Source organism: Tribolium madens, unplaced genomic scaffold, assembly GCF_015345945.1.
Source record: "Tribolium madens isolate multiple individuals breed KSU strain unplaced genomic scaffold, Tmad_KSU_1.1 Scaffold_96;HRSCAF=242;Tcas5.2_LG5, whole genome shotgun sequence".
NCBI classification, from domain to species: domain Eukaryota; kingdom Metazoa; phylum Arthropoda; class Insecta; order Coleoptera; family Tenebrionidae; genus Tribolium; species Tribolium madens.
Window position 1 is genome coordinate 8,248,461 of NW_025401068.1, and position 27,809 is coordinate 8,276,269.

A 27,809-nucleotide genomic window follows, 5' to 3' on the forward strand; every position below is an offset into this window, starting at 1 on the left:
AAACCTCTGAAAGACGTTATAGCAATTATGAAATGGAACCAGAACTCGCACCCCAGAGAAAAATTTCAAGTAAAATAATTTTATTAAGATAATTGTTTTCCTGGTATTTACCAGGAAGATGGAAAATCTGTTTAAAAAATTTTATATGTCAAAAAAGTTTGACATTTATTTTTTGACATTTGACATTTTTCATGTCTATTTAATGATATTTATAATTATTTAGTAAAGGTACAAAAATTTAGCCAATAAAAGCCACAAATATCACTAAACAGAGTTACAATTTAGAATACAACTTCCTTGTTTCCTCTTCTAACAGCCTGTAGCAAAAAATCTGGGAAAATTATTTTTCCAACAAAAATAAATAGAGTCAAAGTGCAAAATTTATACTCTCACAACTTCGAAACTTTTGTAGATATAATTTTTGTAACCAACTATGCCAATATCGCTAACTGCTAAATTAATGCTAAAAAAAAGCTAAGTTCCATCGGCTTTTCGAAASATGCGCCTAGTCGGTTGGTAAGCGATAACAAAACATGTCGCAGAGAGATGATTTTTTTGCTTTAATGTCAAAGAGACAAGTCTAATAAGTAATAACAGATATCGTGGATTCAGTTATAATTATTTTCAAATTTTGAAATCAAGAAATTGATGCAGTATGTATAATGGGTTGCGGCAAAGAAAATCGGAAATAACCCTTTCGTGAATAACCCTGTATTCTTACTGTATTCTTACTGTATTCTTACTGTATTCTTACTGTATTCTTACTGTATTCTTATTTTGCATAAGAGAAGTACAAAACTTAACCAAATTTAATTGTAAAATAATGTGTAGCTTTATAATAAAATACCTATATGAAATGCTCGACTTCAAGTAACTAAATTTTAAAAATTATTTATTACAGTTTAACAAAGTAAAAAAGAACAATATTAAGATCTCCTGAGGGAACATTATTTCTATCCTTTATAAAATTTTATATAGTAAAAACGTGAACAAAGATACCATAAATTTCACGATATAGTTCTACAAAAGAAAGATAATAGTAATAATTTATGATAGCAGTATGTTACAAGAAAAGTCAAAAAAAATATTTTCTTGCATTTATTTATTTTGAAGACATATCTTGTTTCATAGCACACATCATTGATCATACCTAGCGAGTGTTCCCTGGAGAAATTTTCCGGAATTTAGAATGAATCATAGGAATAGCAAAATTTATGACATACATTATTAATGAAAAGCCAAGCTATCTATCCCCGTTATATGCAGATCTTTGTAAAATCTAAATCTAATGACGCATTTTATCTTTCTAGTGTAGCGCACAACCGAAGGCAATAAAGAATCCTAATTAACGACCATCCATTAATTACTCCGCTCTAGTAGTCCGACGATAATGTACACCCTCTTATTAGGTTTCGCCTGGGAAAAAATCGCCGCCTATATTTCTTTATACAAAATTAAATTTTTAAATTCCGTCTTTTAGGTTTGGGTCGCTTTTTAATTTCTCGAGACAGTGTTAGGACGTGTCGTGTGCAAACATCGTTAAGTCCGCGAAAATTCTTTAGAATTTCCATGATCCCATTAAAGGCATAAGAAGTACCGGAAGTCGGCATTATGTAACTAACGTCTTAAGCTAATACCTCCATGCGGTTGCCAGGGTTACGGCCTGAGATCGATGTTTCACCCCTGCGCCCCTTGGGAGGGAAGCTGCGAGCGGAGGGGGCGTCCCGGCGCCCACGAGCGCCCTTCAACCGACCGAACTCGCATAACCAGGTGAATATTTTTGAATAAACACAGACTATTGACAATCAAACACAATAGTCGATGTCAATGCTAGACCCACAGGAATTCGAATATAGCAAAAATTGCAAAAAAATTGTTTTTAAATTTGAACTAAAACCGAAATCAAATAAATCATTCGTTGATCCTGCCGGTCTTTCTTTCGGCTTGGATCGACACTTTTTGCCAAGCTTTTTGTGTTAACGCTAGCATTCTTTGTTCTAAATCTTCAGCCTCCTACTGGTGTCATCTGTTTTACCCGATATTAACAAAAACTAGAACAGCTTAAAACAAACTAGTTTGCCTATAACATTATAAAGCCCGACTATTTCAAAAACCATTAATTAAACAAAAATAAGGCAAAATTTTAAAAATCGCGCACTATTAGGCACTCGAAAATATACAACACACACTCACTGAATTTTTCAAATTTAACAAAAAAATTATATTATTCTGAAACAAAATTAAATTCGTACAATTGTAATCTTGTTCTTCCCGATAGTTCTTTAATAACATTTGCACTCGCCTACTACAATTTTTAAAGATAAGCTAAGAAATAGTTCGTTTATCTACAACTACAACACTTTGTAGTCATATTTTACAATTTCTAATGTAATTTTATTTTATTTTATCCCAGAAAAATCCTAACTTTTAAAATAAAAATCGACCACGTTGTAAACAGTGTATCAAAACATTTTTGACCCAGATTGAAAATCTTATTTACTAGACGCCATACATTGTTTTTACTTCTTATTCTACCCAAAGTTTGAACATCTATCATAACTTAGCTTTCCTACAATATCATTTTTAAATGTTCGCATGTCTGATATTTCTTGTTCGAATGATTTAAATGCGGTGATCGGCAATAAAAATCATATTTCACTACCAATACAAAATTGATACCATTAAAAAAATCTTTTATTTTGTAGAGAAATAAAAACTATTAGAGTTTATTTTAGTCAATTGTAAAAAAACATCAGAAATAAAAATATATTTGTAAAAAAGTGATACAAAAGTGCATCCAGACGTAAATAAAGTAGAAATACAAATACGCAAAACCCATCTATCACAATATAAATATGAAAAATGACTTAAATTATCCTTTTTCATCATTACTGCGATAATTGACACAGCATAGCAACACCTCGCATTATCCAGTGCTTTTCAGGCTTTTTAGTTGGTAGTGTCATTGCAATTACAAAGTTGGTGGAATGACCCGTCGTTGACAAAACCCCTCGTCTTTCTGAAGTTTTATAAATCGGACATAAATAAGTTTCCTTCGGCTTGATCTCATCACGTTTCATGGGTTTCATCCAAATCTTAAAGAAATTAATTATTGTTTGTTACCATTTAGCAAGCTGTTTCCTACATGTGGCACCACATCGTACAACACCTTCGGCAGAGACTCTTCCAAAATCATCATATTTTTGTCCCATCTCGCCCCATCTAAGAACAGTCCATAGACAATAACCCCATCGTCAGGCGCTGTAGTTATATGTGTCTCTCTCAAGACCTACAATAAATCCTTCCAACSTCAAATTTATCGCTTAAATAAACTACCTCGTAATCAAATGCAAGCAAGTCGATCGGTATTCTATACTTCCTTGCGTAATTCTGTTGAGCCCCTGTCAGGAAAGCTTGCGTAAAGAAGAACCCCGATAACCAATAAGTCGATGGGGCGCCTTCCTCATACCATTTCTAAACAAAGTCGTTGCCAAAGTTGATAGAAATTTTAAATTTGATTATACCTGCAGGAAGGCTAAACGTGCTAAAAAGTCGTTAACGTAACTTCCCAACGGTTTCAGCGATGGATACGATTTTTTCATCCACAAGTTCGGAATCCTTCCGGTCAGAATACTAACGGTCACTTCTTCCAGAGTGGGAGACATTACAATTATGCCCTTTATTGCTTTTCCAACGTTTATTAAACTTGAGCGAATTTCGGAGAGAAGACGATTGAATCTGTTCATTTCTTGGACTAAAACTGTGTTCATGCTTTGGGCGTATAAAGTCGGGTATTTCTCCATTGCTGCATCGCGGTCATAATTTTTAGGCAACTTGGCCAAAATGTCGGCAGCCACCTCTAAAACTATCTCGTCGGGGGACTTCGTACTACCCCCTGTAGAATGAGCATCCTAAAAAAATGATAAAAACAAAAGAAATTAAATTTGCAAAAAAATTAATTCAGAGAAATGTATCTTACCCGCTCCCTAATTAGCTCCTTTTAAGCAAGCATTATCAAAATTAGATATGATCACAATTAAAATATATTTTCAAAAGGATACAAAACGTATTTGACCTATTTAACCTACCTTTAATTTCCACGCATCCTAAATTGAAAAAGTACAATAATTTCAAAAACATAAAAGTACAAGAGTTTGATCAGATCTACTTACGGTCCTATCCTGCAAAGCAGCAAAACAAACATAAATAAATCTTAATTTAGCACCTAAGGCAATCCCTATAGACATTAGAAACTATTTCTTTCAATAAATTGTTACTACTTAGATTCACGTAAACCATTTTTAATTAAAATAAAAAATATTTTAAAATAACGAACGCAGTTTTGTAAATTTAATTTAATTACCTCGGGTGTAACATCAAAGAAGATGTAACAATTAAACACAACTGCGCTTTTAATTAAAAAAAACGTTTTACCTGCGTGAGCAAAATACTGCTAAACATCAAATTTGTTTCCTGTTGATCTTTCATAATATCTGCGTTTTCGTTCATTCCGAATACTTCCGGATGAGTGATCAAAGGTAACGATTTTGTATACTCCATGAATTCTTCATAATCTTCCTTGTCTGGACAGTAATATTTTTCTGGGCAACAAAAGTGTTATATCGTCTGGAAAACAGTAATACAGCATAACTCACTTGTAGGATCAAAAGGGTAATTCGGAGTTTCGACGAGTTCCTTGCAATAAAACTTCCGGAGTATCGTCGAGAGACATCTCCTGTCCCAATCGTCGGTCACTCGACCACCGTAGTTGCATTCGCCGGTCAAGTACAGCAAGGCGTCGTATTGAATGTCCTCAAAAATTACAAAAATCAGAAACAACCTAATTTTTGTCTTTTCGCGAAGCTTCAAAAACAACACAAAAAACTTTGACAAATACACAACTTTTAAAATAAAGATTCTATTTCAAAAAAATCTTTTTGTAGCTACACAGTAGCTACATGTAGCTTACAGTAAAGTAAATCTAGAAATATTTGAAATTAAATTTAATCACTTTATGAGTGTACCTTCTGGTAAACCCCAAATGGCCTGCTGCCGAGTTTAATCCTCATAAAAAGTATCCTAAACACTTTTCTTCTCAATACAATGAAGTGCAAAATTTTGACCTGTGGTGTTGAGTTTCGACATATTTATGGTAAAGGTAAAGGTATTTACGTCCCGTTGTTAGAGCAAGAAAAGTACTCTCTTTTCAAATAATTCTGGATATACTTTACTTATATACAGGGTGTTCCGTTTTCATTGTAACAAATTTAAACAGGAGATAGAATATTTAATTTTAAGACAAAAGTTTCCTATGAACATGTATCAACAATGTTATGTAAGTGAGCTACACCACCTGAAAGAGATGTTTTTTAATGGGATTTTCCCATTATTGCAGAATAGATAAAATTATAAAAGTTGGTACAGCGATAACCTCTAAACACCTGAACGAATTCAAAGATCAGTTTTCGTTTTTTAATCACGGGCGTCTTAAAAGGTAAAACAAAATTCATTTTTAATTTTTATCCTCTTTACGGTCTGTAAGGCAAATTGTAAACTGATTTTACTCAAAAACGGTAAGTTATATCGAAAAAACGCATGAGACCTCTCTTTTAGGAAAAACTATAGAATTTAGAATTTTGTGTGGCAAGAACCAACAGCCAAAATAGTTGGGGTACTTTTTACCCTAAACCCCCCCAGTTTAGCACGCCCCTGAGTAAAAATTTCGACAGTTTATCTTTGAGTTTGTTTGGGTGTATAAAGATTATCAGTTGGACCACATTTTGTAATTTTATCTGCAATGGTTTCTGAAATATTGAAAAAAATCCATTAAAAGATGCACTCCTTTTAGGAGATGTTGCTCCCTTATACAATAATTTTCGATACATGTTCATAGGAAACTTTTAAATTAAAATTGAATATTCTATCACCTGCTTAAATTTGTAACAATAAAAACGGAACACCGTGTATATTAAGTAGTGGTAATAAACAAAAAATATATTTTAGAAACAATCAAATTAAACATTCGAATTTTGTATACAATCGTTTTCGATGTTGTCACAATTTCATAAAGTTTAAATGAGTTTTCAAAATTTTTTACATGGGTGGCTGCGCCACTGTGTCTGGTTTTAATTACGTTAAGGTGAGTGCATTTAATATGACGTAAAAGCTCCTAATGTGTTTCTATCGAACATAAATGCTGATGCATTTTTCTCAAATTACCTCGTACTCATTCAGAAACATGAGAAGCTGCATTACGCTTATTCTCAAATCTGTCTCGTTAAACTCGTAGGGAATATTCCATCCCAGAGGCCCGAATTTCCTTCTTTCTTGTACCGACGCATGAAAGAAGCACAGGCCATAGAGGAGTCTCTTAAAAGGCACGCTCTGTGTGCAACTCTCGAACCATTCAGGATCAGATATAGGATCGCTCAAATAGGATCGTATTATATTGGCTCTTAACCCCTTCGGCGGCTCGTTCGTCATCTTAACACCGTTTTGTAAAACGAGAACGGGGAAATGTTCGGCGGGATACGAAGTCAACCACAGACGAAAGTCCGGATGAGTCGAATCCGGAGTAAGGTTCTCGCAAATCTGTAAAGTTAATGTTAAAACTTTGTGTTTAATAACTCAAAATGTACCCGTTCGAGCGTCGGCATAAAACTTTTCGCCAAATGACAGTTCTGAAGAACTACCCAAGTGCCGTTTCGGATCCCTTCGTCGATCAATTTAACGGCGATAGGCCCTTGGCCTTGCCCCAACGATAACGCAAATAATCGCGCCGCTCCAAAGCCCTGATCATCCGCAAATTTCAACAAAACTGCCGTCGGATCGGCTCCAGGGGTTAGGACGAAAATCAAGGGTACGCAGCAGTGGGAATCGGTAAATGAGGAGTATAAATCAAAAGGTGGAGGCTCGATAAATTTCTTCCCCAAATTATCTAATTAAAAACTCGAATTACAACGGAAAATTACTTGACAAGGATTTAAACCTGTGACAAATTCTTGGATAGCAGGGACCACTTTATCAAACCTGATACATCGAAGAACTAACATTTTTTGAAACTGTGATAGCTTCTTGTCCCAAGGCGCCGGCAGAGGGTGGTCTTGTGGCTCAACCGAATCGAACATCTCTTTCCATTTGCTTAAATTTTGCCCAAAACTATCTTTTATCCCTCTAAACATATCAATTGTAAAGTTTAGGAAAATTCGAAGTATTAATCATGTCTTACACGAAAGCTGGGTACTCGTCGAGTCGACACAGTTCATCCCAGGATTTAGTCACCAACCAGTCGGATGGATTTACATTAGGATTATCTAAGCCAACACCTCCCGTTAAAAGAAACATCCATTCGGCTAAATCGATAGCGTCACGACTTTTTAGCAAGTTGACAGTCAGCAAAAGTGAAAATAACAGTTTATCCTGCAACACAATACTAGAAAAGTTCGCAACTACACCAAGTTTTACTTTTTCAAATAAACTTCGACATATATTAACATAAAGAGAGTAAGTAAAGTATTTTTCCAAATCAACTAGACGTTCGACGACATCATCGACTTTTTCGGTATTGTCAATAGCAGCTTTAAATAAGTTCATGAACCACACCAGTGAATATTGATACATAGGATCGATATTTGCCAATTCGACTGTAAACATGCAGTTAAGAAAACGTAAAAATTAATTCAACTTTGTCACCGATCGTAAAAAATAATATCGCGGAATGAACAGCTATCGGTTTATACTCCATTCTAGCCTTATCAATTTGCTGTTCAGTTACCTCTGCAATTGCTTGTTTTGCAGCAATTTCATTTGACAGAGTTTTGGACGAACTTAAAATCTGCACGGCAGTTTCGTCCTCTAGAATATTACCTTGAGAAGTACTCAAAACTTCTAAAATTTTATCTTCTATTTCTTTCAAAGCACTGAAAAAATATTTCATTTTCTATTCAAACAACTAACAAAGAAAAACCGTTTATTCTCAGCTCCTTGAAGAATAAGAGCATTTTTCTCGGCTTCTAAATCGGGTCGTTCTTTAGCCACCGTGATACCTAACAATTGATCCTCCAAACCTACAGTTGTTATCATAAAGTTTACCAAAGTCACTTTAACTGCCACTTCAGGCAGATAATGAGGGTTTCTCAGTTTTGTAGTTATAAATAATCTAAAATAATTTGCATAATTGTGGAAACAGATTTCTAAATGTTATTACCTAAAATCAGGATTATACTCAACAACCGAGTCTCCCAATTTTAAACAAAGAGCGCCACTCTGTTTAAAAATTTGTTGGGCTAAAACTGGTTCCAAAATCGGATCCAACTCTTCACCAATATTTTCCAAAAGAACAGGTTGCCCAAATTGAATAGCATTCTCAAGAATTCTGACATAATCAGGCTGATTTAACCGAATTATTGCCAAGTTTTTAGACTTTTCCATGTTTTTAATCCATTTATTAGCTTGTCCTTGTGGATCAATCATCAACGCGTATCTTCTCGCATTTCTAAATAAAAATGTTTAAATTCCTAAACAACTAAACAATTATTACATACTTTATAATTATACCATTGTCAATACTAAAACTGTCAGTCGGAAGTCCAAAAATATTCCAGGCTCTGATTTCCACCGGTTCTCCCAAAGTCGCAGTCAAGGAAAAGTCTTTTGAGCACACGATATTATACCCAATTAACGCATGAATCCACTCCTCAATCTGTTTATTTCTAAACTGCAAAGTAAACGGCCCCAAATACGCCACAACCCCAGCAGCAATCAAAATATCCCCCGTCAACATGTAATACCTCTCCCCCAAAGCTTTAGCCGTTGCCATCCATCTCGTTTTTTCGCCCCCAAGCCCTCCAATTAATTCCTCAGCTCTGTGTAGTTTCAAAGTACACAAATTCACCTCATCAGTCAAATTTTGAAACTTTTTATTTTCAGCATCAAGAGCAGCTTCCAATTTCGCAACTTTTTCTCTTGCTTCCCTCAATTGTTGTCTTTTAATCTCGAGAGCGGTCATTGCAGTCTGAAACTCAGCTTCAGCAGCAGCCAAAGCCAATTTCTTTGGAGCCACGACTTTTGCTACTTTGTCATATTTAGAAATTGCAATAACCCATTTGCTCAAACCCTCAGCTGCTGTCGAAGCCACTTTGATTTTCTCAGGGTCAAAACTTTCATCGTTGAGAATTTTTTCGGCCAGTTTTGCCATTATTTTGGGTGGTATGTTATCCTTATCGAAGTTGATTAAACTATCCAAAAATTTCATGTCGCCGAGGACTTTCTTTGAAGGACCCCAATAGTCTTCGTAGGTCCCTATACCGCTCGGTAATGGTAATTTTTCAGGTTTGACGTCTTTCAAAATACAGACTGCTTCCATAACAAGTCTTACTCCTTTCGGAGGACTTTTCATTGTTTTGACGACGGCAATATCAGCAGTTGTGAGAGTGTTTAAGGCTGCAAGAGCCGCGTTTAAGATTGGCATAGCTTCGGCTAAGTTGGCATCGCATTCGTCTTTGATAGCTTGCGCTTTTTGGGCTTGCTCATTAGCCACGGCTTCGTCAGCCATAACCGTTTTCTCGACTTCGGCTGCTTCGGCAGATTCAGCTTCGACTTTTTTCATCGTTTCGGAAACCTTGGCTGCGGCTTCGACCAAAGCTGGTTGCAGAGTTTCCAATGCTGCTTGCATGACTGACACTTGTGACCCAGCATGCTCTAGTTTTTCTAACCCGACTTCGTAACGTTTTTTTCCGGTAAGTACTTCCCTGAAAATAAGGATTAACACTTTGTGATTGTGTTGAAAATTGTCGGTTACTGTCGTTTCCTATTAAGAAAAGTTTTGAAGGTGTTTATTAACTCTAAGTAAGATGTTGGAGTAACATAATTATGGCGTTGTAATCTTGTATAATACTCGTCGGAAAGTTGTTGAGTTGTTGTGTGAAACATTTGGCACATGTCAATGCAGACGTCTCTTTCCCGAGTTTCCAAATCAATTTCCCCCAAGAATCGCGTTGCTACGGCTAATAAGGCGTCTTCAGGCCACGCCTTGAAAGTTATTTTGTATTTTGTGTGAAAAAGAGATATAAAGAAGTTTTACTTGAAACCAATCTATCGTGCAGCAATTCACAATCGCAGGGAATTTTCTTATACGTGTCCTGAAACTGTCTCCTATAGGACTCATTGCCAACACGATATGTAATTGTTCTTTGACAATTTGCACGAAAAAGTTGTAAAGTGCGACCGGACTTCCGTCGGTTTGCAGAGACTTATCTCTTTGCCTGTCCAACTGTCGCATCTTTTCACACAGTTCGACGCGTTCCTCGCCTGTAAATATATTAGGAACTTCTCCGGAATTCATCAAATTGCTGATGTCTTCCAGAAAACCCTCTTCTTTTATTTGCGAGTCTGTGAATAGGAAAACTCCGTGTTGATCCGTCGCACTCGCTTTCCTTAATATCACTTTAACATCCTCCCTCCATTCGGGAACTCCATAAGACCTAGTGATCTCCACTTGGAAGAGTTCGTATTCGGATATATGAGCCGCGAGACGTGTGAGTGATTGCCTGCCAGAGCCCCCAACTCCGACGCAAAGGCCGTGACTTCGCGGTTGCTTCAATATCCGACATAGCTTTGATAAATGTTCAATCGCAAATCTAAAACGCTCTATTTTTAAAAAAGAATCACGCATCTATCTCTCGCACCTAAAAAGTACCAAATTCATCGGTTTTTTTGTCATGTTGTTAAACTCGGCAAGATAACCCTCGACAATCTCCTTCAACTGCTCCAAATCGAGCACTTCGATGTAATGTCTTTGATCGGCTTTGGGATTCGCAAAATCGCAATACAACAAATTCCTCAGCTCAGTCTCCCCTATCTAAGACACGAATAAATCAAAGGGCAACCCAAGCATTGTTTAAATTACTGTCGACGACTCCGCAGAGGCTAATCTTTCGAACATCGAGTCAAAGTTTTCCTCTAACTGCTGGGTGGTGACCTCCCTTAAAGCCTCTACGATCCATGATCTGTCCGTGTCGTCGACCAAGCGGTCGTAATACACCCGCAATACTTCGTGGACCCACAGACGTTTCATCGCTACCAAGTCCTCCATGGCCTCGGGAACCGACAAAAGAACGCCCTAGAAGAAAACTCGTAGTGTATTTGGTTGCTCAACAAATAAAAAGGTTTACTTGTATGACTCTGGAGAAATCTCGCAAATTGAACAGGTAATGCGACTTCGCCGGTGTTGGGAGCAAATTGGCCCTTGCCATTTTGTAGATGTCGAGAGTCGCCAGGACGATCTGTTGAATGCACGGGTCGAACTCCTTCGAAAATCCCCTAGGAAGCGTTGATTAAAAGCCGTAACAACACAAAATCATACATTTAAACAAAAATGTCGAAACATCGTTTTTATTACATGCTCCTAATTTTTAATTTAATTAAAAGTCTAATACCTACATAATACGCAAAACTAGTCTCAATTTAATTAAATCTGTATTGTTAACTCACTCTTATAACCCTAAAAGTGTGCTTTGTATGCTTTTATTAGTCACATTTGGTGTTAAAAACTTTTAATGCATTTGCAATGTTCTAAAGCTTGTTTATAAAGGGAAAAGAAGTTTTACGTTACATTTTTATTTAAATAATGTAGAAATTTATGACAAAAAATATAGCTTTATTGTTTTTTCAAATCAAAAAATAAAAAGATCAATTTTAAATACAYGAAGCATTTAAAAACTGATATAAAAAATAAGTTTAGTATTTATGAAATCAAATTTAAACATATTTCTTAAGAGCTTTAAAATTCTGTTTGTTACAATTATTAAATGCTTTTTTCTTCATTAATCAAGTAATTAATAACCTCTGCATGGCAGCAAAAAACATTTTTTAATGGTGGACGCGCCAGTTACCTCAAAATTGTCATATAATTTGATAATTTTCAGAAACTCTTTGTGGTAAACGTTAGTTTAAAATTACATTTTATAATTAAATATTTAATAATGGTTGCACGAAAAATGATTCCCAATTATTAAATTCCTAATTTAGTTAATTTATTGCCGACATTATATTAAACGTCCATGTAAATAAACAAGTGATTGATATAAATGTGTAATACCTCGTATCCAGATGCCACAACATAATTTTGCTGAAAATATGAATCAAAACATTTTCCTGAAACTCGTCGATACATAAATGATTAAAATGCCTTGAAAATCTAGGTGTGATTGTGTTTCCACCTCCAGTGGGGGGACACATAGCACACATAAACTGTAAAAAAAAATTATAAACAGAAAAACAATTATTATGTTGATTACCTGTATATCTACGAGTTTTATGGGGACGATTTCCTTCCTGTCGTACCACATTTCATGATCAAACCATTGTCTTAGCAACTCGATGGGCGGCTGCGCCCCATACACCTCTTTCAAGGGCATGTTAACATCGTCGACAAAAATGACACATTTTTTAGTAACCGGAGGGCCAAAAACACCCTTCCTTCGTTTGTCTAATTTTGCCATAATTATGTCTTGTGTCTGATTAGCAGTGGTTTGGGCAGAAAAGCTGATAAAAACGGGTTTGTATGTATTTGTGTCATTCTTTTTCAGCAGGAAATCCTGAAAACAGTATTATGCATTTTTTTTAATGTTGCTGAAAAAAGCGTACCGTAACATAACACGATTTTCCGGTTCCCGTCGGACCAATAATCATCATAGCTTTTTGGTGTTGCACCAGTAATTGCATTATTGTGATATTTCTGATAGTCTCCACAGTGGGGACGATTATTTGATTTACAGGAATATCTCTGGGAATTGGCGGGGCTGATGCCAATTCATCAGACCAAAGTTTCCATTTTCCTTTACCCTTGCTCACAAGAGAAATAAACTTCTAGTGTTTTTACACAGTTTTTCTTACCTCTTTTATGTATCGATAATCGAACACTGTTTCCCCGATTGGTATCGTAAAAATGTACGGTTTCTCAGGTTTGGCGATTTCGAAAGGAATGTGTAATTCCTCACGGACTTTCTCGGGAAATTCCCTCTCTAATAACGCGCGGAAAAGTAGATTGAATTTTGGTCGGCTGGCCGCATCTAAAGTTCCACCCATTGACCAGATGCAAGCGAAAAAAAAAGAACCTTCAATTTGTGCTCTTACATCCAAATCGCTGACTTGCTCACGGTATTTTTCGTCGTGAAAATCATCCATGAAACAATCAAATAAATTCATTGTAGCTTTCAGTAAATTTGTTTGAGAAGTTGATGCAATTTCCTGTAACAAAATTACAAAACTTTTGCATTTTCAGACAGTAATAACGCACTTTTAATCCGCCTTTGTGCAACAGCCATAACAGTGGATTACAAAATCTCACAAATAAAGTCTTAATCATTGTTTTATAAAAATCTGTATTAATGAATGGAGGTAGATTGTTGAGCCAYGATAATAGAAGAGGTTCCCATCCTAGAGACGCTGGCTCCATATAAATCATTCCGCATCTAGAAACAGTAGCAGGAGAAGCCACTTCTAAGTCCATTGGTTCAAAAATCAAGTTTGTCGTGTTTGCTAATTGAATAATTTCGCCAGACATGAGACACAATTTTTTATTATCATCCAAGACAGTATTCATATTTTCTATCCAAACTGCGTCCACAGGACCATCAAAAATTAACCATTTTCTGTTGAAATCAGTTATAAAATTGTTTATAATTTTTTAATAAAGAACCTGTCGTCAGTTGTAGACATAGCAAATTGACGAAAACTCACAGCTAAAACCCCATCTGACCATTCATGCGATACAGGGTCGAATTGACCATACAGTTGACCCATTGTGATAGATTTTGGGTTCATTACTGTATAGATCGCTTTATGTTCATCCATACCACCCTAATAACAAATTAGAAAAAAAATGTTAGCCCAACAATCACGCTTACTCTCTCCTCAATAAGAGCCAAAGCTTCGGCAAGAATTCGGTAAGACGTTGTTTTACCACCAAATGGTAAACCCACAATCATTAACCCATGCCTAACAATAATCATTTCGTATAATTGTTGAACCTTCTCTAAGAAGAATGGTGTATTCTGAATATTTGCAGCTTTGCAAGCATCGTCAACTGCTTGGTTCATGATAACGTAGTCAGGTTCTGGCAAAATAACACCAGGAAACAGATCAGAGGTAATGCCCTAATAAAAATAAATTTATAACTACTGATTACCCGATTTTTATAAAATACTTGAAATAGAGGTACATCCATATTTAAGAACTTGGCCAAATTAACATCCTTAATGGACCTGAGAACTAGAATGTCTTCCTGCTCTTCAGGATAGCGCAATTTCAACGCTCCTGCGGCCCTCAAAACCGACTTAACAGCCCTCATACCATAATCATAATGACATTGAGAGGATAACTGTTCTGAACAAAGCCTATAAGTCGCAACAATTTTGACAGCCAAAGGCTTAGCCGTAAGAAAACCAGAAGCATAAAGCTCAATTTCCGAAATTAAGGCATAATCAGGCACCATCATAGCTACAGATCTAAATAGAGCTTTCAAATTATCTGGTAATTCAGATCTGCCGGCATAGCCYGGATTCATTGTGATAAAAACAGCGCAAGTTGGGTCAAGAGTTAGTTCTGTTCCCTCAAAGAACAGTTTTTCGTTACCCGAGTTGATACCTCTTTGAATGGTCAAAATTTGTTGTGCTACTACTGAAAGTACTTCCAAATCGATTCTGTTAAATTCATCGAAACAAGACCAAGCACCACACGATGCCAAACCTTTGAAGAATTTACCTAAAGCGATGTAATCAAGACCATCGGAACAGTTAAAAACGACACATTGTTTAGCTACTGCTTTAGCTAAGTCTTTTGTGGTTTCGGTTTTGCCGGTTCCAGCTGGTCCTTCTGGAGCTCCACCTAATTCACAAATCTAACACCAAATTATCTCTAATTTGTTAAATTTACCTAAGTGAAGATGCAAAGCTCCAAATAGTGTTCGATAACACCGATCTGTCAATGGTGTCACAACTAGCCTTGTGGTATTACCCAAATATTCGTAACCGTATTTCAAAGTCGAGTTAATCATTGAAGTTTTTAGGTTGTTCTCTTCCCAATAGTAACGCAAGTGGCACAACCACTTAAAATCGCTAACATTTTTTACACCTAGTTGTATAATTTCTGCTAAAACGTCTCTGGCATGAACATCTAAGACAACCAAAGCTCCTACAAAACAAATTTTAAGAAACACGTATAAACAGTTTAAAAAAATTTCAACCAAGTGTAATCCGGTTTTGAGTATTTAGTCTCCCACGAACAAGATCCACAATTTTTCCGATTTGCTCCGTACATTTCTCCAAATAAGCTTTCATAGCTTCGGTGCTAGTTTCAATAGCTTTATGGACTTCCAAAGTCCAGTAAGTCATAGAAATACATTGTATCTAAAACTTTGAATTAATTTTTTTTCAAAAATGTATTGGTATTGTTACAGTTTGGCCTGGCCATACTAAGACCCATTGTTCTCTCGATCGTTTTACATAATCCTTAAGTGCCTCATGCACCATTTTGTGAACAGATTTCTTCATATCTGTTTCCAATTCAACTAACCACTTCTCTACTTGACCTCGAGCAAGACTCGTCTGAATCACATCCACAAGTGGTACAATTTCACCTTCACTCGACTTCATCTCAGTCACATCTAAGTCTTCAGTGAAGGTAAGTTTGGCAATTCCCTCGAAGCACTTCTTCAAGTGTGGTTGTACCCTAAAAATTGCCTTTGCATTTGGAAACATAAAAATCAAAAATGTACCTTGTTGGATCTTTGGTTTCWGACAATATTTCCAACAATTCGTCATTAGACAAAAAGAAAAATCTRGGGAAATAGAGTCTCTTTTTCTCTAAATAGTCATTCAAGCCTCTCTGAATCATCTCCAAGAGACTATTGCACTTCTTGAGACGTTCAAGCATTTTATCGATTTCGACCACAGATAAGACTTTGCAATCAGCATTGACTGTTTTCATCAAGTCTCTCCAAATTTTGTCAACAGCACTGAACCGTCTTCCCTCTTCTGGCATTTGTTGCTGAATATCTGGTGAACTAAATATTGGTTCCAAGTACATCCATGTTGATTGCACTTTCAACCACTCATCCAAAATCTCTTGCAGCAGTTGAAGTTTAGCTTCCCATGAACTAGAAAAAAAATCCTAGATTGTACTTTATTAAAATTATAATAACTAACAGAATTTCTTTCTCGAATGGCTTGATATAAGGTGAGTTCTTCATCGTTTGTGTCTTGACAATATGATCGTCCAGCAAGACTTGTATATCGTCAACTGCTGACAAAATATAAGTACCAGTGTCTCTGTACGCATGAACAACAAATTCCATGTCCTGCCATTCGGTCATCATCTTACTCAAATTCTTTTCGAGGTTATTTTCCTTAGTTGCGGCTTCAGATATTGCCTCAAACTTGTCAATATACTCATCAAGGCCATAATCGATAATTTTCTCAAGAGTAAGCTCAGAGTCGACTTTAATTGGAAAACCAACAATTTCCGAAATCTTCTCCCAATGCCGAGGTTTCATTCCCGGATTTCCAAGTGTTTGTATAATTGGCATGTGCTCTTTGAATTCTTCAATTTGAGTTCGCACCTAAAATATTGTTTAGAAAATAGTTTTCAAAAATAGTTTTAGAAACACAAAACATACAGTGGTAGCCAATTGCTGTGTTGTCGGTCGATCTGAAAATACTTTCTCCAATTTATAAACATTTCGATAACACTGAGCTACATCCTGTTCTATTTCTTCCGGATCGTAGGTTCCGACTTGTGACTTCATCCACAATTCGTATTTTGTCAAAAACTCCATTGAGTTATCGTATAATTTCTTATAAGGTGTCAACTTATCATGAGTTTGTTTTCTAAGAGGATACTGAGATAATTCGAAACCGAAAGCAGCCTCTTCTTCATTAAAAGCATCAATTTTTTCCATTGCTGTAATCAATCTGTTATCAAGTTGAGTTGCTTTCTTGTGATATCGAGGCAAGTCGTCAATATTCCCATTATGTTGAAGCTCGTCAACCATTTTGGCATAGAGTTGCAAGTCATCAACAAACTTTTGGATTCTTGAAGCTAAAGAGGCTTGGAATTCTTCCATTTTAACGTCGACCAGTTGTCTGTGTTCTTCAACAACTTTAGGCATTCGCAAATACCATAAGAAAGTGATATTGTTTTGCTTCATTTCAATAGGGGTAAATATGGCATGATCCGATAGGAATAACATGTATTTCAGGACAATTCTAAGCCGGTCTTCCATTTCAGGAAGGGTGGTGGTTTCAGTATCTTCAACAAACCGAATTAAAGCCATTAGTTCGGCAGTATTTGCAGGCGTTTTGAGAGCTTTCTCAGCTATAGCCTGATATTCTTCACCAAGTCTATAAAAAATTTAAAAATATTTACGAAACTGCAATGACTCAACCTACGCTTTGCACAAAGATTGATAATCTTTAGTACAACGTTTGATTAGAATATCTTTAAAATTTTCAGCGGCTGCTACAAGAGCTTTAATCATTTCAAATCGTTCCATATTATACATCTCCATCGTAATAATGTGTTCTTTGACAATCGGAATTTCATCAATAATTTGTTTGTAACGCAATATTTCTTCAACATATTCATCAAATGATCGATCTTCAGCTAAAAACTTAGTAATCCATTCTTCGTCCTATAAAAAAATTTAAGCAAAAATTAGACTCGTAATTATTGATTAACTTCTCCGTTTATCAGTGGCATATACTCATCAAAATCTTGAACACGTAGTTCCGGTCCAATTCTCTGATTCTCTAATAAATCTCTAATTCGTTGACGGTAATTTTCGACAGTAAGTTCCGGAATCGTTGGCTAAAAAAGCGATGAGTGGAAAAATAATTTCAAAGAATTTTTACCAACTTTTAAATAAACCTCTTGACCCGCATCTAAATAAAGTCGACATTCCAACCTCGGTACTGTCATTACAGCTTCGATAATAAAGTCAATAACATTGAGTAAAGCATCAGTAAAATGTTTAAATGGAGGCTCAAACACTAACGTATTGACTTTCTGATGTAAATGAATTATAAATCCTTTATTCGAATACTAAAATTAGGGTAATTATTTTAAGACTATTAACGTGTTAAAGCTACTTTAATGTCAGTAATATAGCTAATGTAGTCGTATAATGATTTCAGACAAAGAGTTTGTAAATTGTATGTCATTATTGTCGCTACAGCGTTATAAAAAGATTTCATCCTTTTCGGTTTTGCTGGATCTGGAAGTAAATTCTTTTTACTGCCTTTTAAAAAAACGTCAGTCACAGCAGCGTAGTAGTCGTTCATAAGTGTTTGTTTGCAAGCATCGATTTGGTTGTTGATTGTCCATTTAAATTCTTCGAGACTGAACGCGCCTTCGTGAGCCATTAGTTCTTTCGTGTCGACCAATCGAAGTTTTCTAATAAATTACAAATCACATACTTTCACTTGCAACTTTTTGAGTGCAGTTTTACCTAAATCTGCTATACCAAATGTCCAAGATGGCGGCCAAACAAGGATTTATGACATGAAGATCTCTTTCCAATTTAGCTTTAGCCGTTTGTATGACAGTTTTTACTGTTAAGACCATATCTTTCAATTCTTTTTTATGTGGCGATTCTGTTTCAGATACAACTTTTACAAACGCTGGGTCTTGGAGGACAAAGTCGACTATAGCTTTTTTAACCGCCATCATGAAATCAGTTTTCATGTCTTCGATGGAAGCTTCTAGAGTTTGCTCCCATTTCMTTAATTTTCTAGGAACTAATGCTAACACCTATGATTAAATTGTAAATGACAATGCAAAAATATTGTTTTTATATACCCTATTTAACACTTTAACGTCTAATGGAGCTACATGTATTGTATCAACACCATATTTGATGTAATAGTAGTAGCGCAAAATTTCTCGCTCATCTGCTGATGGTATTTGGTTTGGATCAACAGCATCATCGTCTTTATTGACAATTAAATCGACAAGTCTTTTTCTAAATTCTTCTCTTTGCTTTCGCAACTCAGTATACGACTTCAACTTATTTTTTAATTGTTCATCTTTAAAAAAATATTTTGCTATGAATTATTCCACATCTTAAAAGATACCTCTTTTCTTTTGCTCTGCTACTTTTTTCCGATATTTGGGATAAGAAGAAGCTATAACCGGTCGTAAAATTTCAGGAGGTAATGAAAATACATTGCGATCTTGAATATTAAAATCCGAAGGAACGGTTAATCGTGGGACTTTAATATTAAGATCGCCTCTAGCTTCCAACCGTGCCCTTTTTTCTGCAATTCTTTTTAACAGTCGCTCTTTTTCAATATCTCTGCCTCGGGAACCCATGTCTGAAAAGTTTAGTAATCACTGGAATGTTAAGCTTTTGACGGTCACTAGTTTCTCTTATGTCATTCGCCGGTAAAAAAATTGACATAAGTTTTGAGGTTAGGTAAACGTGAAAAATTGTGTAATAAAGAAAAATGGTAAGAAAAACTCTCAAACTTACTTTAAATAACCGAAGGTGACATAACTAAGCACTTATTTGCGGTTTTCTAAAAAAGAACAGATTAATRACGCTAAATAAATCACCTTTCAATAAAACTATTTATTTATTTGTCATAGTAACAAGAAATCAGAAAATACGATCGAAATGAAGAAATAATCAATACAAATCATTTTCAGATTTCGTCGAAAATTTTGGCGCGTTTTGTGCACCTACAGGGCCCATATCTGGCTGCGGAAAAATCCTTGTTAGCAACCCTTAGGAAGAAGACAGGATACACGTTTTCTAATTGTAAAAAAGCTCTGGAATTGCATAACAATGATATAAAACAAGTGGGTGATTACTTGTGGCCACTACTTTGATTTATTTAGGATTTGTAGGCGGAAACTTGGCTTAGACAACAAGCACAGACCTTGGGGTGGGCTAAGGCCACGAAATTGGAAGGCAGACAGACCTCTCAAGGTTTAGTTGGACTATCTGTTAACTACAAAAATGCAGCCTTGGTTGAGGTCAATTGTGAGACAGATTTTGTTGCTAGAAATAAAGAGTTTCACAAATATGTCGAAGAGGCAACTTTGAGTTGTTTAAATTTTGTTCAAACACAGCCAGAGGATAAAACCATAAAGAAAGTATTGGTTTCCCAGGTTGTTTTTAATTTTTGTTATAAAATTTCGATTTTAGATTACTTTAAACAGTGAACAAATGAAAGCGTTTTTAGCAACTGATGGCAAGTCGTTGGCAGACCATTTAGCCTTGATGATTGGAACAGTTGGTGAAAATGCATCCTTGAAAAGGGGGTTTTGTGTTAAAGCTCCAAGTGACGTTCATTTGACAGGTTACGTCCATCCTTCAGGCAATGATGGTTCGGTTTTGCTCGGAAAAATTGGAGGTTTGGTTGCTTTAAAACCGTTGTCTTCGAAGAATCTAGATTTAGATGATATTGGTAAAAAGTTGTGTCAGCATATTGTTGGCATGAACCCCAAGAAAATTGGTACATCTGATGATGAACCAGCAAAAGACAAAGAGGAGGAAGTGTGTCTGATTCATCAGGAGTTCTTGCTTGATGACAGTATAACAGTAAAACAAGTTTTAGACGAGTATGAAATTGAGGTGGTTGATTTTAAGAGACTTGAATGTGGAGAGGGTACAGTTGAAAATGTGAATCAGCCTTTAGAGTTATTAGAGACTTGTCAGTAGTTTTTCTAAATTTGTTATTAAATAAAATAAGTAGTTTTAAGTGGATTTTCTCATTTCTGCCACAGATCTGTTCTTTTTGGAATCAACATTATTTTTCCACATCCACATTCTGCAGTCTTTCTTCCACGTCCACGCAATGTCGTCCGCCGTGTACTTTCTGCCTTTCAGGCTCAAAAACTCTTCTTTTATGTAGTAAACTTCATCCGTTACGACGTCTTTAGTAGCAATCGCATTTTTGTCCATTCTTTGAATGTCATAATCCTTACAAAATAATTCGCAACAGTTTTCTTTTGTATTCTACAAGAAAATTTGTGATTCGAATGGCAAAATGTCATCCCAGTCATAACCTGATATCGTTGATTTGGCAGTGAATCGTAAAGTTTTGTGTCGACCATTGCCCCTGCATAGGATTTTGCTTCACGTAAATTTAGATTAGCGGAAGTGAGGACCCCTAATTCGTTCGTTGATGCACATTTCTTCAAAATTAGATTTTTTTCTTTGGGGTTCATAATGACAAATAATTTGAGAACGACATTTTTGCGCTTGTTTTTACGATTTCCGAAAAGAAACGCTTTCTATGAAAAAAAAAATCGCTACAAACTTCCTCAAGCATTTACTAGTCTAGAAATTGAAAAATTGAAATAGTTTTGGAAAAAAATCACACGTTTGTGCTTCTTTACATACATATTAACTTTTTATTTAGTTCATAGTTTTCAACGCATATGTTTTAGGACAAGGATTTCTGAGTGAGGGAATAAAAGACAAACTATATTCAATATATATTTTTTCTGAAATATACACCTTTTAACAATCATAACACTTGAATAGGTTTCATATAGCCATACAAATTTTATACACATAATATACAGTAATAAATATTATTTATACTTGTTTTGCATTTAAAATAATCTAAAATGATAAAAGATATAGCACTTTTTTGATTGAAAACAAATATTCATAAATAAAATAATGACGTTTAAAACCTACAAAATAAATTACCGACAAGTATAAATAATGCACAGTTTGTTTTCATAGAAAACACTGTGTCGAAATTTGATTTCTCCTTAAGCCTATTTGCATTGACATTTTAAAAATAAAATTAAAATTTTACAATAATTCCAAGATGGAACATAAGTTAGAAAGAAAACGTTAAAAAAAGTGACATAAATTTTGCACAAACAGATCGAATAAGATGAAAATTTAAGTCTCTTTGTTTTTCTTTTTTTTTATAAATAGAAAGCATATCATGTAATTGAGCAAACTTAAACGTAACATGTACAGAGCTACTACATTATCTTGTCAATGTTTTTTTTTTACAAAAATGGCATATAATTTGAACAAATTGCTGATGAGCAACGGCGATAATACTCGATTACAACATGGTAATCTTACAACAAATATGTAAACATTACATATGAAAAACGTAAAAAATGTAACTTCTTGTACTTATATTAGAAGTTGCATGTATAAAGTGCCTTATCATTCAATTAAAAAGCACATTGTAATTGTAAGCTGAGCTTTTAAATGCAAACAATAACACCTTACACAGCAATGAGTACGGAACATGAATGATGCCTCCACCAATGAATTTATACTGAAAAAAATAAATGGATTAGCAACTAGGAAAAAAAGCCATGCAATGAAAGATGTGTTAACACGATCAAAACTAAAAAAGTTAGTCTTACAAACAGTTACAAAAACTTTATCATAGAATCATATAAATAATGATTATTATACAACTAATCTGAGATGTTTTTTCATTTGTCCACCAATACATTTATACACAGACCACTAGTGCTACACACAGTTCAACTTTTCTTATGATTTTTTAGTAACTACTGGTGCTACATTAAGGGAAAAAAAGAACACTTAATTACAAAGCTTAGTGATAGTTGCTGTTATTACCTTGGTCGAAACAACTAGGGTTTATCAAGTTGATCAGTTCATTTTCAGTGAGGGAGGTGAACGACTGCGGGATCATCCTATCCTCGTTCTTCTTATCGGCTTGCGAAACACCAGTCATTTCTTTCACAGGCACTGGTATGACAAAATCAGACTTATTGTCCTGAGCTATCGTCTTGTTCATAAGCATGTCAGACGACGGTACCGTGTTTAAAAGTGGTGCTTGTACAAAATTGTTCCCTTGTAATTGACTTAATCTACTTGAAGGCATCACGTCATTGGTTGTACCCGTCGATGATATCGTCATTATATTGTTCATAATCATCTTATTACCACTATCGATAGTTTGCCGACTATCCAACTCGGAGATTTTCTTCTGCGTTTCCAACAAATCTACAGCGGCTTTCAACAGTACAACCTTTTCAGGGTCGGGAGTGTTGACCAGAGACAAAGGATTTGTTACAGCGATTGGGGAATGTAAAGGAGATGTGTGATTCGGATTGGTTGTCAGAAGAGTGGGTACCACCGGCGGTTGCAAACTCGACTCGACTGTCACATTCGGCTGACAGATGGCGCTGGGTAAGAGAGTATCTTGAGTGTTGCGACACATCAAGCTGGGCGAAATTTGCGAATTGAGGATCACCGCTGGTGATAAATTTGGAGAATTGTGATTATTGAGATCGTGATTTAAGATAGGAGATGGCAGAGTTGTGTTAATAATAGGCGCAACCATTAAACTCGAACGCGAATTTAGCATAACATCTCGTATAACATCGTTCGAGGTTTCCGAGTTGGTTGGAGTGTTAGGTGTCAGAGTCATTTTATTTGACATTAACACATCTTTTGATTCAGATCTTGTTGGACTTCCAATATGAGACTCAACAGTTGAATTGACGAGTTGATCCAACTTTTCGGTATTAATAGGGGCAGTTACGTTTTCAATACTACTGATAGTAGTGATAGGCGACGAGATCGCGCTCGCTTGTTCTGAAATTGTTTGTTCAGCGATAGCTGCAGCCTCGCTTTTGGCTACAAGCAAACTCTCGTTTTCTGTAGTCCCAGTCAAAAAGGGTCGTTGTGAGCTGAGATAAACCGGTTCAGTGGCAGTTGTGTTAGGTATAATATTTCGGCACTGCCGAAACGCTCGTGCTTCAGTACTGATAATTTCGTTAATCTTGTCCGAAACATCTTTTTTTAATTGCAAATCGTTGGGGAGCACCTTGGATTCAATATTGGTTAAGAAATTCTCTACACTTTGTGCGCTTTGAGCCGGCAAAGGGGCGTTGTTCGCTTCCGTTACCCCGAAACTCTGCAACGTGGCCATCGAGGGCGCACTACTGTTTCCCAAATCGGCCACAGTGGCCATCGGCATTTTCATCCTTAAGTCCATGACTTTCAATTCCTCAGCTGTGGCAGCATGCATGACCCCATGAGGTGCCGATGCGAGCATGTTTTGGTGCATTAAGACCGGCTGTGATAATACTAATCGGTCAGTCACTACTGAGTTACTACAATGCTGCATCACGTTACTGCATGAGTTGTCTTCATTCATCGACGACATCTGCGAGTTGCTTAAATTGACATCCATGGAGTTCTCGCAGACGCTGCGACTGATCGAGCCCCTTCGCACCATCATTTCGACACTATTYTCGTTACTAACGCTTAGATTTGAGTTTTCGTTGTTGATCATGTTATTGTGGCTCAACATGTCGATGGAGTTCTCGTTGATCATCGACATGTTGGAATCGCCGGGATGGACATCAAGGGAGCTCTCGGAGATGTGTCTGTAGCGCTCAGAGTGGTCCATCGGCTCAATAACGGAACTTTGGCTGTTTTCGTCAATGTATTCCTGTTTGAGTGTGTGTAAGGGAGGCGATAAGTTGTCGCTGGTGGAGGGTAGGCTGATGGAAGGACGGCGAGAAGCCATGGGGACCAAACTTGACTCTGGAGGGGGCATCATGCCCAAATCTTGCTCACGCTTGCTGATGTTCGACGACCAAATCATTTTGTTAAAAAAGGGCGCTTGTGTAGTAGCAGGAGGAGGGTCGACGTGAACTGTAAGATACAGAAACTGTATAAGTACAGGCATGCGAACAGTGACGTTTTAAATCTAAGATCTGCCGTCAAAGCCACTGTAAAAAAAGGGGGGGCGTTGCCACTCAAGCCACGCACTAGATTTACAATTATCAAAAAAAAAAAAAAAAAAAAAAAAGAATGAGAGGCTATGGCTTGATAGACATGACCTCCAATGTTAACGCCCCAAACTCACACGGATCCACAATAACCAGTTACAGAAAAATCATTCATTCCATTTGTCTTGGTATCATACTCAAATCTAAACCTACAATAAAGGATTCAAGGATTTATGACAAGTATAATATGATGATCAAATACTTCAGGCTAAAATATATATTTTTTTGGGTAAAAATAATGTAAGAAACCTCTCTACCCAATTATGACAATGCGATATTCTGAATTTAGTTGCTTTCCAATCATTCCACCACCAATTTTATGCTAAGTCTATAGCCTGAAATAGTTTTAGTTGAATAAAAAGGTCATGGTCATGATTAGAATAACTAAAATAATGGATAAGGGCCGGGTGTTAATAAGTTTCCCAGTTTTAACTATCGGTTAACATAAAACGTAAAAAAAATAAATGCGAGTGTGTAATGCGTGCGTAAATAACTTACATTTAATGAAATCTTGAATGTGGGATGAAATCTATGATTGTCGTGAATGAAAATATGGGAAACAATGCAGATCTCATCCGGCATGATTATTTTCTAACTTAGATAAAATCCCATCAAAAATGCATTTTATGTAATCATTAAAATGTTACTATGATTAATTTCCTGTTAGATAAAATGAAAATAACATGTCCTTAACAAAAATTAGCTGAACACATCAAGTTTTTCCTTTTATAAAATATATTTTTGTTGGGAAATTAATGTCCCTCAAAAAACATGAAGCGTGATATGATCCTAAATTAACCATTTACCAAAATCCCAAATAAAATCGACTGTAGAGAGAATTCTTAAGAGGATATAAAATGGAATCTGGTGATTACAGGATAATAACCTTAAGACTCACTCAAAAACTCAATCATCTCATTTACGCCTTGCGTTAACATTAAGGGTCGCAAACAGGGTTGTTCTGAAGTCGGTATACCTGTAAAAAAAACCTATCCGCTGCAGTGGCGTACCTAGATATTGTTACTTTTTAATGAATTCCAGGAGGAACCTAACTTCCTGTTAAATTAATTTCTTTTTTTTTTTTTGAATAGATAAACTTAAAATTACATTTATAACAGAAAAGTCTACATGTAAAAGCTTATACTGTAAAGATGAACTTAAAAAGTAATGATGTTTAAAAATTTATAGTGTAAATTAAAATTAAGGATAGGTAGAGTGTAATGATAACAAGTATAACGCTTGTCTCTGAAGTGTTTGTGTGAGATGTTTCCGTGTATGTATTCTTTTAGGAACAAATTCAGTACATGTAACGTACCTGCTTCAGTCCTAGGGCGAAATGATATTTATTTATTGCTTAGTTCGGTGCGAGAAATGGAAAGTAATGACTCAACAATAAATAAATCAATCACTTGGTTTTTATCAATAAGAAATAATAAAATAGAACTGAAATTGAATCATTGTTCCTGAAAAAGAAATATTGTGAAATGTATGTGTACGTGTGTGTAGGTGTGTAGTGATGTGTCGTGTGTTTTTTTAAGTACCCGTGAAACTAGAACCTGAATGACGCGTCATCGGCGTAGGTTAGGCCCCGCAGGCTGAGAGAAGACGATGGCAGGCGGCCCCTCTGCGTATACAGAGTCTGTATGCTGTATGAGACAAAGTGAAAGCAAACGCAATTGAAAATTGTTTATAACAACTTTGCATCTCATACAGAAATTTGGTCGAAGTATCGACACAAAAATTTGTAAAATTTTTTGACTCAACTGGGGTGCTATATACACGAGACCTACATGAAATGGTGGCAGCTGATGTCAAAAGATTTTACAGTACAAGAATGAAATAAATAAAACTCTGGCTTTGGCACTACATTCTGCAAATATGCATGTTTTGAATACAAAAAAATGTCATAAATAATTACATTTCAAAGAAATCAAAGGTACAATAAATTCGTAATAAAATACATATCAAAGAAATGGAATACATTTCATTTTTTATATATATTACACATCAATATATAAAGTAGTATATATAGAATACTGTACTTTTACTTGAAATATATGGTGCAAACTGCGGAATTCTACCTAAATAAAACACAAAAAATACAAGATATGAAACATGTTCTGCTTCCAAAGCCACTGGAAATCTAGGGTTACATTACGCAAAAATCAAAATTAATTTTAATACAAATTGAATAATAAATCTTCATTAATGAACACCGTAATATAACCCCTATCTGAAATCGGTGGGGCAAATACTGCATTAAAACACACAAACAAGCGCATTYACACACATACGCTCACGCAATTGCTCTTACAAACTTCCATTAAACTCAACTGTTTCAACTTTCAAACACATTCAATCTTTAATGCAAATTTGCCTCCTTAAATTCACATTATTAAATTGAAAAATTGTAATTTTTATCAAATTACAACAAAACTAATATTTTATTGTTAAACGTCTTACTTTACGAAAAGTTATTAACAATTTTCCAATTTCATTCTATTGTCGGAAAAAGTATGGCAAATTGCATATTACATCATTTGAATATTAAATAAAAAGGTAGGTAATTTCAAAGCAAAAAAAAAATGTTGCGATACTTTCCGACTCCCTTGCATTCAATTAATTTCATGCAACGCATGCTTAAGCACAGATTGATTTAATATTTTGGCGCTGTCTTGATTCGTGTGTAAAAACAAAAAAAACATAAAAAATTTGATGATGTTAAATTGGTTCATCCAGCGTAGGGGTTACACGACCAAAACAACAAATTAAATCAATCCTTTGTTAAACTGCCAAGAAATAGAATTATTGCTATCTTACCGCTCGGTATAGCCCCATTAACAGGGGTATATACAAACTGGTGAGGTTCACTAGTTTTGCCGCTAGAGACCACGCATAACCTGACTGTGACAGGTTCGGTAATATCTGGTCTACGGTATGGGGGAATTACGCAAACGAAATGTGTCTGCAACAACAAATAAAAATAAACATAT

General features: G+C 35.6%; 4 protein-coding genes across 8 annotated transcripts in view; 1 reads left to right on the forward strand and 3 right to left on the reverse strand.

The window, feature by feature from the left end:
• Positions 1–2,752: 2,752 nt before the first annotated feature.
• Positions 2,753–19,624, reverse strand: LOC123013436 (dynein axonemal heavy chain 7). Its single transcript, XM_044411939.1, has 42 exons — positions 19,529–19,624; positions 19,131–19,370; positions 18,856–19,082; positions 18,506–18,807; positions 18,147–18,450; positions 17,914–18,099; positions 17,737–17,865; positions 17,448–17,689; positions 16,676–17,399; positions 16,206–16,618; positions 15,776–16,156; positions 15,456–15,729; positions 15,245–15,407; positions 14,935–15,192; positions 14,207–14,886; positions 13,908–14,156; positions 13,700–13,860; positions 13,298–13,652; positions 12,895–13,248; positions 12,646–12,843; positions 12,297–12,596; positions 12,098–12,249; positions 11,172–11,319; positions 10,907–11,119; positions 10,686–10,858; positions 10,082–10,637; positions 9,800–10,029; positions 8,544–9,749; positions 8,207–8,494; positions 7,967–8,158; positions 7,693–7,919; positions 7,465–7,643; positions 7,229–7,419; positions 6,989–7,173; positions 6,639–6,937; positions 6,220–6,591; positions 4,656–4,812; positions 4,435–4,601; positions 3,525–3,911; positions 3,337–3,474; positions 3,146–3,289; positions 2,753–3,095 (listed from the first exon to the last, which is right to left on the reverse strand). Exons 2-42 carry the CDS (start codon positions 19,366–19,368, stop codon positions 2,889–2,891), a joined length of 11,949 nt encoding a protein of 3,982 aa, XP_044267874.1. The 5' UTR covers positions 19,369–19,370; positions 19,529–19,624; the 3' UTR covers positions 2,753–2,888.
• Positions 19,412–20,762, forward strand: LOC123013438 (elongation factor Ts, mitochondrial). The gene is made up of 4 exons (XM_044411945.1): positions 19,412–19,505; positions 19,705–19,857; positions 19,906–20,154; positions 20,207–20,762. Exons 1-4 carry the CDS (start codon positions 19,503–19,505, stop codon positions 20,720–20,722), a joined length of 921 nt encoding a protein of 306 aa, XP_044267880.1. The 5' UTR covers positions 19,412–19,502; the 3' UTR covers positions 20,723–20,762.
• On the reverse strand, positions 20,719–21,275 carry LOC123013439. The gene is made up of 2 exons (XM_044411948.1): positions 21,070–21,275; positions 20,719–21,019 (listed from the first exon to the last, which is right to left on the reverse strand). The coding sequence occupies exons 1-2, from the start codon at positions 21,229–21,231 to the stop codon at positions 20,759–20,761; spliced, it is 423 nt and encodes a 140-aa protein (XP_044267883.1). The 5' UTR covers positions 21,232–21,275; the 3' UTR covers positions 20,719–20,758.
• A 214-nt stretch (positions 21,276–21,489) lies between these two features.
• LOC123013437 (nuclear factor of activated T-cells, cytoplasmic 3) overlaps positions 21,490–27,809 on the reverse strand; it is a 52,596-nt gene continuing 46,276 nt past the window's right edge. For 4 of the 5 annotated variants that reach the window (XM_044411940.1, XM_044411944.1, XM_044411942.1 and 1 more), the window contains 3 exons: positions 27,637–27,781; positions 22,628–24,679; positions 21,490–22,566 (listed from right to left, as the gene is read on the reverse strand). In XM_044411940.1, coding sequence (XP_044267875.1) covers positions 22,541–22,566; positions 22,628–24,679; positions 27,637–27,781 — 2,223 coding nt within the window. In that variant the 3' untranslated portion in view covers positions 21,490–22,540. The remainder of the gene's footprint in view (positions 22,567–22,627; positions 24,680–27,636; positions 27,782–27,809) is intronic. The other variant, XM_044411941.1, reaches the window with a different exon arrangement.

Bases quoted from the DNA above. Each gene is read 5' to 3' on its own strand.
- LOC123013438 (XM_044411945.1), top strand. The intron at 19,858-19,905 runs GTGGGTGATTAC...TAGGATTTGTAG, and splicing joins ATAACAATGATATAAAACAA to GCGGAAACTTGGCTTAGACA. The intron at 20,155-20,206 runs GTATTGGTTTCC...TTTCGATTTTAG, and splicing joins AGGATAAAACCATAAAGAAA to ATTACTTTAAACAGTGAACA.
- LOC123013439 (XM_044411948.1), bottom strand. From the start codon at position 21,231: ATGAACCCCAAAGAAAAAAATCTAATTTTGAAGAAATGTGCATCAACG. The intron at 21,020-21,069 runs GTTATGACTGGG...ATTTTCTTGTAG, and splicing joins TGCCAAATCAACGATATCAG to AATACAAAAGAAAACTGTTG.